General features: G+C 44.0%; 1 protein-coding gene across 7 annotated transcripts in view; it reads right to left on the reverse strand.

The window, feature by feature from the left end:
* The window catches only part of LOC144768773 (uncharacterized), a 9,320,023-nt gene that overhangs the window by 8,604,154 nt on the left and 696,133 nt on the right, over positions 1-19,736 (reverse strand). For 6 of the 7 annotated variants that reach the window (XM_078652700.1, XM_078652694.1, XM_078652695.1 and 3 more), the window contains one exon: positions 12,841-13,141. The exons of the other annotated variant lie outside the window; for it this stretch is intronic. In XM_078652700.1, the coding sequence (XP_078508826.1) occupies positions 12,841-13,141 (301 nt within the window). The remainder of the gene's footprint in view (positions 1-12,840; positions 13,142-19,736) is intronic. 7 annotated transcript variants of the gene reach the window in all.

The following is a 19,736-nucleotide window of genomic DNA, read 5'->3' on the forward strand; positions in this document are numbered from 1 at the left end:
TATCTTTTTTTACGTTAGCAAATTAAATAATAGTCTTAATATATTGAGCAGCAGGCTTAGCATTAGAACAATGTATTGCATTAACTGGTTATTTGTTATAAAGGCAACATTTTATTCATTGTGGCTGCCAAGGGGAAACCAGGGAATGATTACTCTTAACTGTGTTTATCTTATATGTATGAATTGTTTCAATATGTGTCTTTTATGTTTTTTTAAAAAACGAATAAAGATTAATGAATGAAAATAAAGCTCTGGTGGAAGAGTGAGGAATCACGACGACAAAGAAGAAGGAGTCTTAAATAGTTCTAGCAGTGGATGGTGAAAGACTAGAATCAGGACCCATCCGTTTTCAAACATGGGAACTAGAAATAGTATGTTTGGGGAATCAAGCTGGGCTGTTAGCTTTCAACATTATAAAGGCCCCTCAATCCAGAGTCAATCAATCAATCAAAATTACTTTATTCGATTAATACAGAATTAATCATAAAAGTGCAAATATACATCACAGATAAAAACATTTAAAAGGAACAATTCATTCATATCAGCAAATAAGCGATTTCCAGGTTTTCAAAGACATACATTAAAAGGAAGAAACACTGTAACAAGTTAGAGGATCAGGCAGCATACTTAAAAAATGTAGGGCCGGCCGACATTGCCTAAAATCATGCTTATGCAAAAGTGGAATTAAAAGCCTTTTCCGATGATTACAATAACATTTACAAAAAAAGATGTGCAAATCAGTTTGACGTGAGAGATCATCACAAGAGCAACAAGGGAGATCATTAGTGGAGTAAATACCAGCAGGGTGGCCCAACATACATGAAATATAATTAAGGTGAAACCTTAACAAAATAAATCTGTGCCGTGGGGTTGTTACAAACTCCAAATAGGAGGGTATCCCCTCATCCTGCAGTGGGCCTTCAGTGTGTTCCCTTACAGTCAGTTTATTACGGTGTACATTTATTCTCCCCTCATTAGCAATAGTTATAAAACAGGTCTTTAAAGCTTTTTTTTAAGACAGAAGCACATTTTCCTGGGAATTCAAATAAACTCCCTAGGTCTAGGGTATGTAGAGTGTTTTTCACATACTTTAAACATTGGGTATCCTCTTTATGGTCGAGGGATAAGCAATCCAGTATTATTTGTTGAATAAGGGGCACAGTATCTCTGCACCATATTGAGTGCCATAGGAGGATGGGTGCTATGTTTATCAGATCAGCTATATAGGGGATACTTAGCTATTGGTGTAATTTAAATTTGGAGCAGCTAATAGGGAGGCTCATCACTGATTTCCAGAAGGAATCCTCTATTGATTGTATCCCCTTTACATTAACATGGCCCCACACTCCCACACCATACACAGCTACTGCACTAGATTTTGCCCCATAAACCTTTCTTAAAATATCTGGGTTTCTTGTTATCAACTTTTTTGAAAATGAACAAATGGCGTTTGTACTCTTTTCAAGCATGGTCCACGATTCTCTACTATACTCCTCCAGAGTGCCCTATAGTCAAAAGTTACCCCTAGATATGAAAATGACTCTGTCTGCACCACTTTACGACTTGAGATGAAATAGGACAGGGGGTTTTTCAGCTTTTGGCCTACAATTAAAACAAATGACTTAGATTTGTTTGTGTGAAGATCATAAAATCTACATAGGTATTTAACAATTTCTGGAGGGACCTTCCTGTTTGGGCAAATAAAACTGCATCATCTGCATATAATAAAATTGGGATGCACATCTATGGCTGGTTCTAGCAATTTGGACTCCACACCATTTGTATATAACGAGAACAGAAAAGGGGCGAGAACGCACCCTTGACGAACTCCTCTAGTAACTGGAAACAATCTGGTGCAATCAGCCTGTAACCCATACCTTACACATGCTTCAGCTCTCGAGTACAGTTGTCTTCTACATGTAATTACTGCCTCGTCTACTCCCATTTCCCTCATGATCCTCCAAAGCTGGCAATGGGATATGCAGTCAAAGGTCAAGCTAAGGTCCATGAAGGCCAGATATAAATTCCCTTGCTTAGCATGGGTGTACTTTGCTATAAGCTGGTTCAAGTTCAGGCATCGATCTTGAGTAACTTCTACCTTTTCTAAAGCCATATTGTGCTGGGATCAATATGTTGTTGGTCAATGCCCATGCCTCCCAATCTACTTAATAGCACTCTGCCCATAAGTTTTGCTGTGCTGTCGAGGAGAGAAATCGATCTATAGTTTCTAGGGTCTTGCTTATCTCCTTTTTTATAAATTGGTACTAAAATGATTTTATGACAGGAAGCAGGAGGTCCCTCTTTTGCTACAGAGTTAAGTGTTGGTAAGCAAGGGTCCCCAGAGGTCGGGCAGGGTATAAAAAAATCTATTGGGGCACCGTCTATGCCAGATGCCTTAATACTGTTGCATTGTGCAAGAGCTATACCTGTCTCTAGATTATTAAAAGTAAGGGTGACTCCAGAGGGTGGAACAGACTCTTCATCCGTTTCCCCGGGATTCACTCGCAAAACATTCAAAGTTTTACTAAAATGCTCTACCCATGAATCCTCACCCACATGTGTGTCTAAATTAGGATCAGAGTTCGATTTTAGGAAGGGGGCATTAATCGTTGACAAGAAATCCCTTACATTGTTTGTAATTGATGCTACAAGTAATTTTTCCCAGGCTTCTTCTTTCAATATTTTTAATCTATTCTTCCTCGCCACAGAATAACTTAGGTAGGCCTGTTTCACAAGTGAGGGATTTTTTGGTACAGACTTGAGTGATCGATGTAGGTCGGAAAGTGCTTTAGTGCAGTCATGATCAAGCCATTTCGGTCTCTTGGGTTTGTGTGACCCACCACTCTTTGAGCGATTCCTTTTCACCTCCAGCAGAATGTCTTCAAAGGCCTCAATAGTAGACTAGGGGTCCCGATTTGGGTCTAAACATATTGCTATTTCGTTCTTTCTGCTTGTAACTACCTTGGGAATGAGAACAGTCTTATCAATGCCATCCCACTTAAGTGTTATCCCATTATTTCTTGCTATGATGGATTTTATATGTGAGAAGTTAAGGGCATTAATCCCTGACCAGTTCATATGCCAGGTTACAGCCACATTGTCGCTAAAACCCACAAATTCAACTTTCCTATTGTTCAGAGTTCCTCCCAACCTGGCTGAAGAAATTATAAAATCTATTGAAGAGCTATATGAGGAGGAGCAAAACATTTCTAGCGGGAGACCTGTAGATTCTGATCGGGGATTCATAACCTCCAAATCTTTTACAAAAGTAAGTTTATTTAGGGCATTTCCATAGTGGTTATGGGGAAAGTGAGTATTAGGTCCTCCATCCTCGTCTATAAAACCACAGATTCGGGTTAGTGCAAAGGGGCAGGGATGTACTTTAAAATCTCCTATCCAGAGCACTGTTGGATCTTTCTTACATAAATCAATTATCCCATTCATATTTTCCTCCACTGTAGCAACAACTTTGCACCTTTCAATCCTAAATAAATTATTATAAAAATTAATCAATAATATGATATTGCTTTCGGGACCTTTAAGATGTAGCATATTAAAATATTGACATTCATTATAAAATGATAAAACTTCAAATCTCAAGGTGTTCTTTAAAAATCTCACAATCCCGCCCTTCGCCCTTCCAGCGGTTGAGGCAATTGCAGGGGTGTGGTATGACCTATATCCATCCAAATTAACAGGACCCACTACCTAGGTCTCTTGCAGGCATATTAGATCAAAAGTGCAGAAGTATTTTAGCCAATCTTGGTCCAACAGTTTCTGCCTCAGTCCTGCAATATTCCATGTGATGGCTGGGAAGGTATCCATGTCCTTGGGGGGAGGACCTTCATCGGCCAAGCTTTCCCGAGATGAGATACATACCCCACTGCATTCTGAGATTCCTCCCTAGTACACAGTCAATCACAGGCTTCCATGTCCATCAATGCCATGAAACGATTTGAAGTGGGTAGTGAAGGGGTGGTATTTCTTCTGTGATGTAAGTGTGGCTGAAACCTCTCTCTACTGAAGATAAAATCTTGATCCCAATTTCCACTTATACCTTGGTGGTACATTGGCGGTTTATAAAAGAATCCAAGGAGTAGAGCAAATATTTGTGTTGATTCTGAGGGATTATTAGGTAAAAGTTGTGGGTAACTTTTTGGCCATGACCGGAAATTTCAAAGTTAGAACCACACAGTTCCCTGGAATAGATTTAATTTCCTTCCCAAGCCAAGAGACTCTGCGTGCCATTAAAATGTTACAGTGACCCTCAACCTGTCCCTTCCTGGTATTATAAATCCAATGGCGTGCTTTGTGGATAACTGGGTGGTAGTTTCTGTTTAGTCACCTTTTAGAATTGGGGTATTTGCCTAAATCACTACATAGGGACAAGCAGCTGGGGAGGTCTAACCTTGGCCCTTCATCTAGCCTTTGTAGGAGATCGGGAACCTCCCCCCTTATAGCTAAAGTCTCCTGGTCTGTACTCTTTGATCCAATTGGGAAAGCGGCACTATATCTGGTCCTCGATTTTGAATCACAGGAGATACCGGGAGAGGACAAGCAATGTTACCGCATGTCAGCGGCCGGGTTACTGAAGACTCACCATGGGTTTGATGGGTCACTTCTTGGGAGTTTGTTCTGCTAACACCTTCTGCAGGATTTTGCAACTACCCTTGGTGGTTTTCCGTAGCCACACCCTCTCCAGATGGCATATATCTTATTGCTGCTAGTTCCCTTATTGCTTTTTCAATTAGCTCTAGGCGCAGTGTTATAGGAGCTAAAAGTTCCTTAAATTTATCCAGTAGGACATCCATATCCGTATTCAGGGCCTTAGGTGGGGCAACTATTAACTGTTGTTGGATTTTCTCTATGCTCCCACCTCCTACACTTTCTGGTATGATTTTACTTTTTCTTGCTCTCTTCGAATTATTTGTAGAAGGATTTTTTCAGGGACCCCTTTTTAGGTCTCGCCTAGGCAGCGCTTATGCTGTCTCGTTGAGACATGCAGTATATACTTTAGTGAGCGTTTGCCCACCTCTTTTTAAATTGTTGTTCTCATTTTTTCTTTAATGTGCCTTTCAAACTGTTGGTACTTGGTATTAGTTACTAGTGTTTAAATTCCCTCCTTTTGGGCTGTTAGCCACGCCTATGGCTATTGGCCCCTTTACTTGTTTTAGGGGAGTTGTTTTGGTTGTTGGACTTTTTTATTTCCGGCACGTGATGCTAACGGAATGCTCCCTAGGCAGATACACATCGTTAAAGCATGTGATCTTAATGGAGAGCCTCTCATGTTGAACTTTTTTATTCCCTGCACGTGATGCTGATGGAATGCTCCCTTAAAGCTCGTGATGTTAATGGAGTGCCTCTTAAGCATACACATATGGTGCCGTTGTTTTTGTTTTTTTGGTTTAAGCACATGAGGTTTTGTTAGCTGTCCCGATGTTTTATAGCCTTACACGCCTTTAAATCTGTAAGCAGACACTCTTTGTGTGAGGTATTCAGCGCGGCTGCTGCTTGGGATCGTGTCTTTTTTTTGAAAGAACAAGCAATTTAGTCATAGAAAGAGGAGGGCTCCATATATTCTTTGTAACCTGTGTGCGACGTATTTAGTGTGTCTGCTGCTTGGAATCGGGGGTTGTTTTGAGGACAATATGCTTTTAAACATGTCACACCCTCTGAATATAACTATTGTAGCTGATGCTAATTTAAAAGGATCAAGGAGGCTGCGCTGTTACTATCTAAGTAGCAAAGTGCTCATCATTATTTTTAATGCGCAGCGCTACTCCGTGTGATATTTTGTTAGCTGTCCTGATGTTTTATAGACTTTTTTGTAAGAACACAGCAAGACGAGTGCCTTACACGCCTTTAAATCTGTAAGCAGACACTCGTTGTGTCACGTATTCAGCGCGGCTGCTGCTTGGGATCTCATTTTTTTTAAGAACAAGCATATTTTCTTGGGCACAGACAGGAGTTATTTTTACAAATAAAGCAACGCTATAAAATGTATGTGTGAGGTAATCTACAGAGCTAACTAACATACAGCGCCCACGCTTATTACATTCCTAGCTATTGTTTATTACAGATTCGCACTTTAAAATGTAAGGTTTTTAACAGTAAAACAGTGCTTTTTATCAGCACTATTTACATTACCCAAAACATATTCGTTTTGTTAGCACGGGGTGATTTTTTTTTGTACTGTGTATGATGTGCACAGATATAAAGCTACGCGCACAGAGGTGGATTAACTGGATTTGGTATTTTTTCCGCCACATCCTTCTAATTTAGCATTAAACCGCGGCCATGCCACTGAGGAACCTGCTCGGCTCTCTGGGAAACGCGGGCTCTATCTGTGCTGCACACCGTTTGGTTACTTAAACTACAGTATTTTCAGCTCTAGCAGATTGATGTGCCAAGTGGATTCTCTGCGTGACCATTTGTCCTGGATTTGAAGTTGACCTGTATTGGCTCCCCATCCCAGGAGAGAGGCATCCATGCCTATGGTTTGAGTAGGTATCTCCTTGTGGGATCCCATGTAGGAGATTGGTGGGATAACACCATCACTTGATGGACCAGAGGGCATGCTGAGACAACTGAATCAGGTGTTTCCAATCTCCTGTTCGCTGGTTCCATTGGTCTTCAAGGCAGTCCTGCAGGGGTCTCAGGTGGAGATCCACAGCCAGACTATGGAATTCACTCCCTCTCACCATCAAAACTGCCCCAACTCTCCTTAACTTTAGGAAGAAATTAGAAACCTGGCTGTTCCCACATTAAGATCTGCTATAGCCATCGTCTGATCAGTCAGCGCCAAGACACCCCTGGGTATTTGCGCGCTATAAAAATTGCCTAAACATAAACATGTGCATTCGGTGTGAGGAATATACAGGATGCCATCAAGCCCGGAGCGAGGAGACCTTCCTCACAGTCAGGTGAGATATTGTTATGAGAACCTGAGCCTTCCGAAGGATCGATAAGCGTCTCTCTTCCGAAGGAACACGGTTGCCATGTGAGTATCGATGGATGCTCCCAGATATTGCAGGCACTGAACAGGAATCAAGGTTGACTCAAGGATGACTTTGCCTGGTTGACATGAAGACCCAAATGAAGGAGAAGATCGGAGGTCCAATTGAAGTTTAGCTCAGCCGCCTGATACGTGGATGCCTTGATTAGCCAATCGACTAGATAGGAGTAGACAAACATTTTCTGTTTCATCAGATGGGTCGCTACCACAGCCATGCATTTGGAAGAGGTCCTGGGTGCTGACTTCAGGCCAAGTGGAAGTACACAGTATTGATAGTGGTTGTTCCCTACTGCAGACTTTAAGAATTTGTGATGTTTCTTTATGATGGGAATGTGGACGTATTCGCCTTGAAGGCCGATTGCACATAACCTTCCTCTTGGTTGTCGTTTTTGATAAGGATGGCAGGAGCATTGGTACGGTTGTTGTGTACCTGACTGTCAGCCCTGGTACCATGAGGGGTTTGAACCCTCTGTGTTGAATGGCGGCGTTGAAAAAGTCAGAAAGATTTTCGCTGTTCTTTAGGGCTTTCCAGGCCAACAGCTTTCAACGTTTCCATTTTCACCTTCATCCTGGCCATCTCCTCGTCTGCACGAGCACTGAAAAGGTTGTAACTGAAAACGGGAGATTCAGGATGCGTTGCTGTGACTCAGACTTAAGCGATGTCGGGCGCAGCCATGAGTGCCGCCGAAGTGCCACGCCGTGTCAATACCCATGTGCAGCAAGAAAGGATGTGTCAGTTGCTGCGCATATTACTTGATTAGAGACTATAAGACCTTCTGTTAAAATCTCATTAAAGTCCTCTCTCTTGTCTCTAAGAAGGTAGTCCGCACACTGTTGGAGCGATTCCCACAGTGTCCGGTCATATCTGCCCAGTAAGGCTGTGGCACTAGCAGCTTTCATGGAAGACGCTGCTGTGTTACACACCTTCCTTCCCACTGCGTCTATGTCAGGGACTGCCAGACAGGAAGAATGTCACTGACCTTAGAGATGCCAACCAGCGGAGTCGATAGGTCGATGTAAGGTCCCCTTATTCCATTAAGTGTAATCACCCAAAGCATACAAACGACACCGCTCTGGGAGAAAACACGTGGGGAAAGGGGGAATGGAGAAAACAATAAATAGAGCTGCTAGGCCTGTTGTCTTCTTCCACTGTGCTATGGTTGAGCGTGGAGGGTTCTTGACAGGAGCCACTTCTCGCACCTCGGAGTACCAAAGTGAAACACAAGAAAGAAAGTAATGCATAGAAGTAAAGGACACCATGCACAATGACTGCAGTGAACATGGATACCCAGATGACTTACACAGACACAAGCAGCACAGGAATAATAGGATCAGAAGCAGCGCCTCAGAAATCCATCAATATCCAGAGTCAAATCACAAAGATTTCAAATGTATGCGCAAAACCAAGTCTCGGTCCCTACGCACAGAAACGAAGCCTAAATACCTGCAAAGACTTGAGAAACAACAATATCATGGTATTATGCCAAATACTGCATTTGGCTGTCCCTGCAACACCCCCACAGCGTAGAGGCAAGGGGCATGACACAGTGCACTCTCCCTGCTCTGTACGCTGTAGCGCACTTCCTGCCCTGAGAAGCATCTGATGATACAAAGTATTCTTTGCGCGCTGTTAGAAGGCACAGTACATTAACCAATCCTCATGTGCTGTTTGGTAGCACAGTGCATATGAACAAATCCTTGTTCGCTGTTAGAAATCACAGCGCAACAACACACTGTCTGGCGAACACCAAAGCGGGTAGAGAGATCCTTCTCTCCCCTCCCGTCAACCAGCAACAATACCTTATCGTCACACTGATGGGTGAAGCACACCCTTTATCCAGAAAATAGCTGGTTTGGCTGCAACACACTCCATCACGGATGTTCGGACACCGCACTGTAGAGCTGTTAGACACCAGGAACACGTCACTCGGCAAATGCAGCAAACAGGAAACTGGAAGTGAATTGTCAAGCCCCGACCTCAGAAAAGGGAGGGGCTTATATAGCATACAGGAACGCCAGGGTCTTTCCGGGTTTTCCCTTTTGCCCGGTTTCCAAGGACTTTTGGGAATTGTACTCTCTTGGTAGACTCCTGATAAACGGGCCAGGGGACACCAATCTCTCTCCAGTCATTGCATTATAAAGAAAGTAAGAAAATGCCCGAGTGGTTGGTGTGATTAACCCCTTCATCCCTAGTTTCCACTGTATAACCATGACAGTCTATCTTTTGGCTCTCTTTATCTGGTGGAACTGTAGATGTTAGAGCCGTGGTATGTTGCTTTTTCACTGCCACCACAATAACAGAGTCCGGAGCTGTGTCCCTCCATAGGAATGTGGGTTCCTGCTCTTGAGGCCGGTATTTCTTTTGTAGCCTGGATGGAGCTGACTTAATTGAAGAGGGTGTTAGAAAAAGTTCCATAGCTGGTTCTAAGAGGCCTGGCACCAGAAGAAGCAAGGGACGAGAAGCATGTCTCTGCTGAAGAGCCTCAAATATCACTGAAGTTGATGGTATTGGAGTGGACATTGGAATGTTTAATTTCGAAGCCACCCGCACCAAAACCTCTTGAAAGGTAGATATGTGATCAACTGGTGAAATCCTCGGGGGAGGAGAGTCTGATTGCGTAGCAGAATATATTCCTGTACTAGAAGAGGAAGTGTCCTTGTTATGAATGGAATGAGACCTTACACCGGGATGTCGACGATGGGAATGAGTAAAGGAGTGTCTATGGCTGCGACAGCGATGCCTCGTGTGAGACCTAGACCTTGGTCTTTGTGGTGGTGGTGGACGCGGCGGAGAAGGAGGAGGTGGTAGCGGTGTCAGAAGTCTTGGTTCCACATCTAGCATATGAGGAGGAGACTGCTGAGGAAGAGTTAGTGAGGAAACATTCTTAGATGGAGAGTGGGTTCGGAGTACTCTGAATCCGATGTGTAAATCAGCCTTCTCTTTTTTTGCATCTTCTGAAGCCTTGAAGCTGACACAGTTCCTGAAGAAGATCCATCTTTCTCCCTTGACGTCTATCTACTCGTTGATGGCGACCTTCGATGTCTCCCTGAGAAAAAGAACATATTTGAGACGTTGATCTATGACTTCTCTGCGTTAACCGCTTTGGTGATCGACAGTAATGTGTCGACGTTGATCGAGGCCTTTATCACACGCAAGGCAGTTTTTATTATATCTCTTGTTAATGATGCCTCCTCATTTTTCCAAATTGAAAGCCAGATCAACTGGGGGAGGGGCTCAGTTTTGAACACGGGCAGCTATATAACTTAACCCCAGCTCATTATGGCAGATGAAGTGTGAAGTAGAAAGTGGGATGGATAGAAGCTTTCGACAAAAGCGATGTTACTCTATTTGAATTACAGAGGAGTCCCAGATGCCCTAGATTCCCGCCTCATAGGTAGCAACCAGTACACATAGCATGGAATAAATTTGCAACATGGGAGCCCCATGGGAGCGGGTGGATGTTCGGCAGGCAGTACTCTACTCAACTATGTTTGGTGTCCATGAGCCAGAGGAACTAAAGACCAACCCAGGTAAGAGAACGTATTAATGTTGTAAAGGCAGTTTGTTCCTACCAAAATACTTGTTAATGGAATACGCTTTGAGCCACATGCCATGACGTAGGATTTAGAAAAATTGGTCAGCCGTTCGAGGGTGCCAATGAATTCCAAGAATAACTGAATCAATAGACTCAAAACTCTGGGTTCACATGCTAATAGCAAATGTCCACAATCTGAAATGTTTCATGAAAACTAAAATACACAACTGTGTAAATAACTAAACCCAATGCTTAGACTATTGTGAATGTGGAACATTTACATTATGTAAGAATACAACCTTTCCTGCATAGTCTGTCATACTATGGCTGTCTTTCACAATTGTCATTAACCATCCTCGTGAGCTGTTATATGTTCCATTTCTTCCTTCCTTCTAGGTTAGTATTGTAATATGATCTTGAATATGTCTATGATGGTCAAGAAGAGGGCGAACATGTGATAAATTTATAGAAGACATTTTGAGTCAGAAGTCCTCTATATATGGCATAGACTTTCCCCACTTGCTCCACTTCTGGTCTTTGTCCACCTCTTGAACTAGCATCAACAACCAGAGTAATGTATCAGGTACAGAGAACAGCAAGGTATGGAGGTTGATATCAGCACCCCAACTTCAATGATGCATAAAACCTGCAAACAGTGTAATACATAGGTGAATTATTGTAAAGAAGGAAAAGACTTTAACTCACAACAGTCCTTTCTCTTTTTTTTCCTGTATGGTCCATGTCACTCCTAACTGTGTTCCATGGGGTATTAAAGTCCAAATGTGTTTCCCTGCCCTTCTCCGTCCTATCACTTGCCAAAAGCCAAACCGCATACCTAGAACCATATCGGTTGGAAACTCATCGCCTCGCTCTCGCTCATGGGCAGTGAGTTTGTTCTCAATTAGTGGTTTTACGTGGTTCATGCGGCGTTTTGTTGCAAGTCTACTCTGTTACAGTCACCATTCTGATTTTCTATTTTGTTCTTTCCACTCTGCTCTACTAAGCCTGTGCCTTCCATATCATGTTTTATTCTCCAGCGTATTCCACTCCTCCATTCTCCTCTCCTCCTGCCTTACCTCTGGTCTAATCCGATTCCATCTACTTTACCAATGTTCCACACTCCTTCTTTCCTCCATTCTATTCTACACCATAACAACCAGAGGTGTTGGTTGTATAACTTCATATTCACCCAATACTGGATATCCGAATAGTGCCCCATCTTTCCCTGCACGGTAATGGCCTAGTGTTTTCTGAACCGCAACTGTGACCCAAAGTTTCACACAAAGCCCTTATATTTGTTCCCTGAGTATCTCAACAAGCAGTTATTTCCCCTATATATGAGCCACACTACAAGTGTAAGCAAAATAAGTCCTTGAAACCTCAGCCCTGCCACAAGGTCTAACCCCTTTTGATGTATGATTTGTGCTGCCTTGATTGTACTTTGTATATGTGATGTAAGATGTGAAGACATCTGGTAATTGCTCTATTGGAAAAGAAACTCAATAAAAACAGTTTGAAAAAAGTGCAGTAGGAATGGGCCAATAATGGTGTGTTAGCTGCAAACAGTCAAAGTTCTAAGGGTCTTCATTACTATGACACTACCTGTTGCTAGCCCTATCTATATTTGAATCCTCAATTTGCCTCAATTGTGCATCTGCAAAGGGGAATGGAAACTTTTGCCCATTATATATTTTAGGGCCATTATATCAGACATTGTTAAACATAGTAATTTCCCTCTAGAATTGCTGCAGTTAGAGTTCAAAGGAAAACCATTATGATTTAATGAACACATTTTGAGCTACAGATTTATCTGTATGACCAGCTATTCTTAGGGACTGTTTTTCCCAAAGGCTGATTGTATATTATTGCAACACAATCACTTACAATAATGATACTTGCTTTCATATCTATTCTATATGACTTTGCATATAACACACATTTAGATTTTGTATTCGTTCTACGGATTTAACCTGGCATATATATCAAATAAAATCAGAAATTAATCCCATCAATTGCCTGGTCATTGTTTGGGAAATAAAAAATTGTAAAAATTAGAAAACAGACAAAATAGATAAAAACTGCATTTTAATGTAATGCAGAAAAATGAGTTTTTAAACATAAGATGTAATCCACTTGCATCAAATAATTAAGATCAATAATAATTAGTGGTTGATCTCATATAATTAGCTGAATGGAGTCCATTGTTTTTTTGCATTTGAACACATACAAAAATTAGCTGAACATTGCAAAAAGACAAGGAATGACAATAAAATACAGCCAAATACTTACAAATAAGTGCGAAGAATCTAAATATCCGTAAAAGGCAACTCATGCGACAATATGTCACGATCTGTCCAAGTCCAACATCCTCAGGGAAAGCTAACTTGATGAGTTCAAAAGGGAATGACGAAAGGACGTCAAGGCAGAACCAGTGTCTCAGATAATGCTTGCGGATTTCAGACTTGTCCATAATGACCATTCCGTGGGACAAAAAGCCAATATAAAACCGTGAGCCGATGTTCAAAACACAAATAGTATCCAGGAAGTATTGGATTGCCCACAATGACTGAATGGATGTGTCCAAACAAACCTGGAACATAGAATTCATGAAGACATCAAGTAACACTAAAAAGAATGAAATTCCATGTACTTTTACTGTCTTTAAATCCAACATGAGCACACAATAAGAATAAAATAAAATGCAAGTTGATTATAACATATTAATTTTTATGCGTGTAACACACACCCAGAAAATACAAGCCAACAAAAGATATTTTTTTCTATATTCATATAAGATAAATGTCAATCCAAAAAAAAAAACATTAAAAAGTAAAGGTTAATACCTAGTGAACTTCTCTATGCTCAGTCCTTGAGCACCTTCAATCATACATACCGATGTCCAGCCATTGGAAAAGGTATACACACCTTAAACTCAAATAAGCCTGCTAATACGGGACTCCATACACTGCTGGGCTTAGCTGCACCTTTATTCAATCAGAGGATCATTTAAAGGATGGCAAATGAGGGGCATCTGCCAAAAAATAATAGATGCATCGCATAGTAAGTGTAAGCTTGCTCTGCTTTATTTAGTGATGAAATAACTTCAGTGTTTTCACCTCTGGTGCCCCCCCAGACCCCACAATGGAGGGGAAGGAGGCCCTGCTAGGGGCCCCCAAAGAAACTTTCCGACAGCCTTTCCATGTCGGAAAGGCCGACATCCTTTCAATGTCGGAAAGGCTGACATGAAAAGGCTGTCGGAAAGTGCCATCATAATCCCAACAGAGGAGCCGAGCCTGGCTCTATCGTCATTAGTGGATTATGGTGGATTGCGACACTCTGACGGGCTCCTTGAGCCAGTCTGAAGCGCATCAGAATCCCCTTGCAGGTTTCACTACACCTGCGGTCATCCTAATAAGGCGGTCAGACTGAAACCTACGATGAGCCTCCGACAGCTGGTCGGAGGCTTTCTGCCCAACATCATAATCGGCCCTATGTGTCTTGAAGATAGCTGAAGGGATAAAGGCTGAGACACATAGCTTGGAAGGCAGAAACTAGAGAAGATGCTCCAGTAAGGATACGTTAGTTTCCTGCAACTGGCGTACCTCATCATGCTATAGGCGTCTCAGAGCACCATGATGACCAGGAGCCACTTGCCCGCTTATGCGTAAATCACGGGTAACAGTCCTCTCTCCCAGGCAGGAGCATTGTCTTCCTCCACCACATGCACATGCGTACAAAGTTGCAACATGACACTGTATCCCGGAAGAGGGAACCGCCCTAGCATCAATTAACCTCACTATAAACAGGTTGGTCCTCATCAGGGCCACTCCACATCAGGGCCACTCCACATCGGGCAGGCGTATGGACGTGGTAGATGCTAACGAGCCGGCACCCTAGCTTAACTGTAAGAAGGAATTTGAGACTGGGACCATGGATCCTGAACACTTAAGTTGCTGTACCATGGCTGAGATGCATGTCTGTTGTTTTTCTTACAAATATGCTCTACTTCGTCTCCTCTCTTGTAGCCCAGTAAGGTGCGGGCATCATTCGCTATTAGCCTTTGGAGCAATTCTCCTTTCTTTCATTAGGTAAGGATTCTCTATCATGCCGCCCAGCCTCTAATGGCGGTCTAGCAAAACCTCTCCCTGCGAAACACTACATGTGCAATGTACTCCTGACTAGGCATACCAGTGCAGTGCTGAGAGTCCTTCACATTTTGAAGGCCACTGTCTTACTACGCGCCTCTAAGATGTAGGCTCTCATGACACCTGATTTAACAATAATGGTACATGCTATACAACTTGGGCTCCTAAATACATGATGCCACGCCCGGCGTGGGTGGCTCCTAGGGTTCCGATGGGGCCGCACATGTAACCACCAGCTTTCTGACGCTGCGTGGAGCCGGCCCGACTACACACATGGAGAGACACCGCACGGAGCCTCGCGCCATGGTATTATTAACCCTGTCTGTCTCTTGCTTATTATGCGATGTAGGCAGCTTTGTTGTACACAACTGAGGCACACCCTGAAGCCTCACATATATGTCTGACGCATGTCCTCTATGTTGTTTGTTCTTCTTTCCTAGGTCATGTTCAGGAGCGGTATCAACTATTTAGTTGTAGCCTCACTGTAGGTTCACCGTCCTTTGGCCCGCCCTGAAACCTAAGAGGGTACTCACCCTTTTTTTCACTACTCACGTGCATTTCACCTCACTTTGTTTTACAGTCCTGAAGAAGCGCCAAGGATCCATGTGACCACTTAGCCACGAAACATGTCGACCTTCTAGTTACTTTATTTATTTATTATATTTATTTAGTGTTTTCTATAGCGCGAACATGACTCTGCACAGGGTATGAGAGCGCTATACAGGAGCATTTCAACAAACCGACACTTACATATTACGAGACATTACTGGTTTGCAACATTTACACTTCCGGAAAGTATATACACATATATAGTATTCAACAGAAAGATTACCATAAAGCCTCTATAACTATACAACACAATAAGCAAAAAACGTGTATACAAGTCCAAAATTGTACAGTGAGCTGTTTGCGTGAAAATTCGAACAACATGGCAGATTAATATACAGATTGTTCAACTGTTAGGATTTAGCCTATCGAGCCTATTGGGGTAACTCATAAACCTACTTTTTTTTTATTCTAACAAGGGTATCGTCACACTAAACACAACCCTCGGTTATCCGTAGTCAGTTTTAATACTTTGCATGCACTTCATCACCCTCCACATAGGACTCACCCCACACACCCGCACACATCAAACAGCAGTTATCAGAAGATCTCCGCTAACGTGACCCTTTGGGGGAACCGTAGGGCGTTGCAGCGCAGGCCCGACGAGGAGCAAACGCCTGATGATGAAACATGACATCCTTCGGGGTGTGTGAGGGCATCAAGAGGCAAGACCTGCTCTTCCCTCTCACCCATCAGGTTCTAGACCTAGGAAATCCCCTTTTCCCTCCTTCCTCTCTTTTCTTAGTGAGTGGGTGACACGCTGCATCCCTCCTCCGGAACAGTGTCCCCTTTGTTTTGATTAGACGTTTTACGTTAGGAGCACGGACACTGGACCATAACCTGCTCTTGGTCCCCCCCTCCCTTTATTGATACAATTTTAAAAACCAAACTGCCAGACGGGAGCTCCCTGGCAAATGTCGAAGATTGTCAGCAGCTTAGATAGTCAATGTCTGCTCTGACTGGGGAAACTGTTTACTCAACAAGTCAACATTGCAAACGTATATGGTCTTAATGTGGATGACCCCACCTTTTTCCTGCAGGTCTGGCACCAAATGCAATCCAAGGGGATGCTGCGCTACTTTAGGGGGGGCGATTTTAACATTGTTCTGTCACTGACAGACAACAGAGCTGGACTCTCATGTACACACCACCCGCAGGCTGCCTCGGTCCTCAAAGGACTGATCTCAGTATACAACCTGATTGATACATGGCAAGTGTTCCATTCCACTGCCCTGAAGGGTACATGTATTACACAACAACATCACGCATGGTCCAGACTTGTTTTCTGGCTCACAACTATAGATCTACACTCCTGGGTAACGGCAGTCCCGCATCACGCCCAAACACTGTCAGACCATGCCCCGGTCACATTAACTCTCTCGGTGCCCAAACCCAGCTGTTTGCATGGCACCTTCCCCCGAATGCGTTGCTAGACGCAGTCTTTAGAGAAGGCATCAAAGAGCAGATAACTGAGTACTTTGCACACAACACTGGTTCAGTAGATCCTGCTGGTACGCTTTGGGAGGCGTTCAAGGTGGTGATCCAGGGGTTTTGTATAGCTGGTCAATCTGGGGTGCTCTGCGACATACGTGGGCTTCTGGGCAGGCTATAAAAAGAATTGCAAACACTGGAGGCACAGTATTTCAATGCACCATCATCCACAACTGGGACACATTCAAAGCAAACAGAATTTCAAGAAGAGGCAGTCAGGGAGACCAATTTTCTACACAAACATGCAACTGCACGCCGATACAGTGAGGGAGACAGGCCGGGCAAGACGCTAGCAAATCTCCTGAGTCCACCTAGAGGCGCTACATTCATAACTGCACTCGACACCCCCTCCGGTGACACGGCGCTCACCCCGCCTGACATTTTCAAAACCATGGGGACATACTATGCACAGTTCTACACATCCCGCTCTAGCCCATCAGACTCTGTTTTAGGAGACTATTTTGACTCAATAGAACTCCTGTGGCTCAGTAGGGTACACCGAGATTATTTGGATGTACCGTTTACGGAAGCAGATGTGCGCCAAGTTATTGGCAGCCTGCCAATAGACAAAGCACCTGGTACGTATGGACTCACGGCCTAATTCTATAAGGAATACTCAGAGCTGCTTGCCCCTTACCTTTTAGCAGTCTACCAAGAGGCACTGCAGTTGGGTACTCTTCCAGGGTCCATGCGCAAGGCAATTATTATCACGCTATTAAAGCCGGGCAAGGATCCTGCCCAATGTGATTCTTATCGCCCACTCTCTTTGATAAATCTTGATGCCAAGATGTTTACCAAACTCCTGGCCACCAGACTGCAACCTCTGCTCCCGCTGATTATTAGGCCTAATCAATCCCGCTTCGTGCCGGGGAGGTCCACCTCTCATAACTTAAAGCATGTTATTTGGGCTACTACACTATCCCGCCCCGCATGTCCCGGCGATTGCTGCACTGTTTGACGCCACCAAGGCATTTGACTCCCTGGAGTGGGAGTACTTGTTCCCGCTGTTATAGAAGCTGGGACTGAGCCCACTCTTAATTCAACAGATCAAGCTTCTTTACACGTTGCCTACGGCGCAACTGAGAGTCAACGGCCTGGTTTCAGAAACTATATCAATCACAAGGGGCACTAGACAGGGCTGCCCCCTGTCGCCGTTATTGTTTGCGATAGCCACAGAGCCATTGGCGACCCGCATACGACAACACCACGCAAATAGGGGGATAGGGTTCACAACGAGGGGACTCACTGTGTCAGTGTATGCAGACAACATCACATTGCACATGATGGATCCAAAGGATAACTTTGCGCCCATGACACAAGAACTAGTGCGGTACCCAGGCATGTCTGGTGTGGTAGTCAATTGGAGCAAATTCGTAATCATCCCACTCACGCCGGAGACACAGGCATTCGACACTGACTATTCAATAGCTTGGACAACCTGTCCGACGAGATATATGGACATTTGAATAAGTGGTAATATGCAGGACATTTGGACGGCAAACTATGGCAGGGTAGTGGACTGGATAGAGGACAGAGTGAAGAGGTGGAGAACGCTTTCCCTCTCCCTAGCCGGACGCATAGATGTGGCAAAAATGAGTATCCTACCCAAATTACTGTACCTATTTGTTAATATGCCTGTTCCCCTTACAGTGCAATACTTCAAGTGCCTCCGTTCACTCATGATTGAGTTGGTTTGAGCGGGGGGACAACCAATGGATATGGATATCCTGGGAGGTCTTAACGCTGCCGCAGGCACAGGGCGGACTGGCGGCCCCGGACATTGCCCTTTACGCCTATAGTGCCCAAGCACAGTTTTTGCTCTTTTGGGCGCACCCTACACCTTTCCAGGCGCACGTGGCAATTAAAATAGACAGAGCAGCACCTCTTCTACTGACCACAGCACTTTACCAATCTTACAAACGCCCGCGCGACTAAGTAGACACAGTAGAAACCATGCGATGGGCATGGGGGGTCTTTGCAAGCATGCACCCACAGACATACTCTATGCTCCCTCCATGCCATTATTAAACAACCCATTGCTACCCCCACTAATGGAGGCCAAGGCACAGGAGCGTGCGCACATACACAATTTCAAGATAGGCCAGGATCTCTACCCAGGAGATAATTTCCTAATGCTGCAACAAATGATTGGCCTTACACCGCTCTCAACGCTTGACACACTGCTATACTATCAGATACACTCCTTCTGCAGGAGCAATTTAAAAACATTTCCAAATCCACCCCCAGCCCTACTGGCACTTGAAAACAAACTAACTGTGGAATTGGGCCGGAAACTCATCTCCCGTATTTACACCTTAACACAAAAAGACGTTCCCATCATTGTACCAACATCGTGCAGGGCCTGGGAAGAGGATCTAAGGGAGAGCATCACAGATGAGCAGTTATCTTCGGATGTAGGCAGTTATCGAGACTGTCTCCCAACTATCGCCTCAGGCTCATCCACTTTAAATATCTCCACCGCCTCTACCGCACTCCCATACAGCTACGATCTGGGGTTACGATCAGACGATAGGTGTTGGCAGTGCGGGCCCCCCAAGAGACCTTTCTACATTTGGCCTGCCAGTGCCGACCCATAGCAACCTTCTGGCTAAAAATACTACATCACATCAAAAACATACCTGGCCAAAAGCTGCCTTGGCCCCCATTGGTGGCACTGTTGGGATTTATTACAGATGTGCCACCAAACTCTAGGAGGCTTCCCGCAATGCTATTGCTCTTCGCTAAGAGACAGGTGGCCCTACATTGGGGCACTGCAGGCCCCCGACAACAATAGAGTGGTTCAAAAATGTGGCAGACTGCAGGACACAATTGGCGTGCTATTGGGAACATCTGCCAACAAAGTCACGCCCGCAGGACATTTATTATTATTTATTTATTATTAAAGGAGTTTATAGAGCGCATGGTGACGCCATCCCGGCGTGT

This window comes from Lissotriton helveticus, chromosome 7 (genome assembly GCF_964261635.1).
Source record: "Lissotriton helveticus chromosome 7, aLisHel1.1, whole genome shotgun sequence".
Taxonomy (NCBI): Eukaryota; Metazoa; Chordata; class Amphibia; order Caudata; family Salamandridae; genus Lissotriton; species Lissotriton helveticus.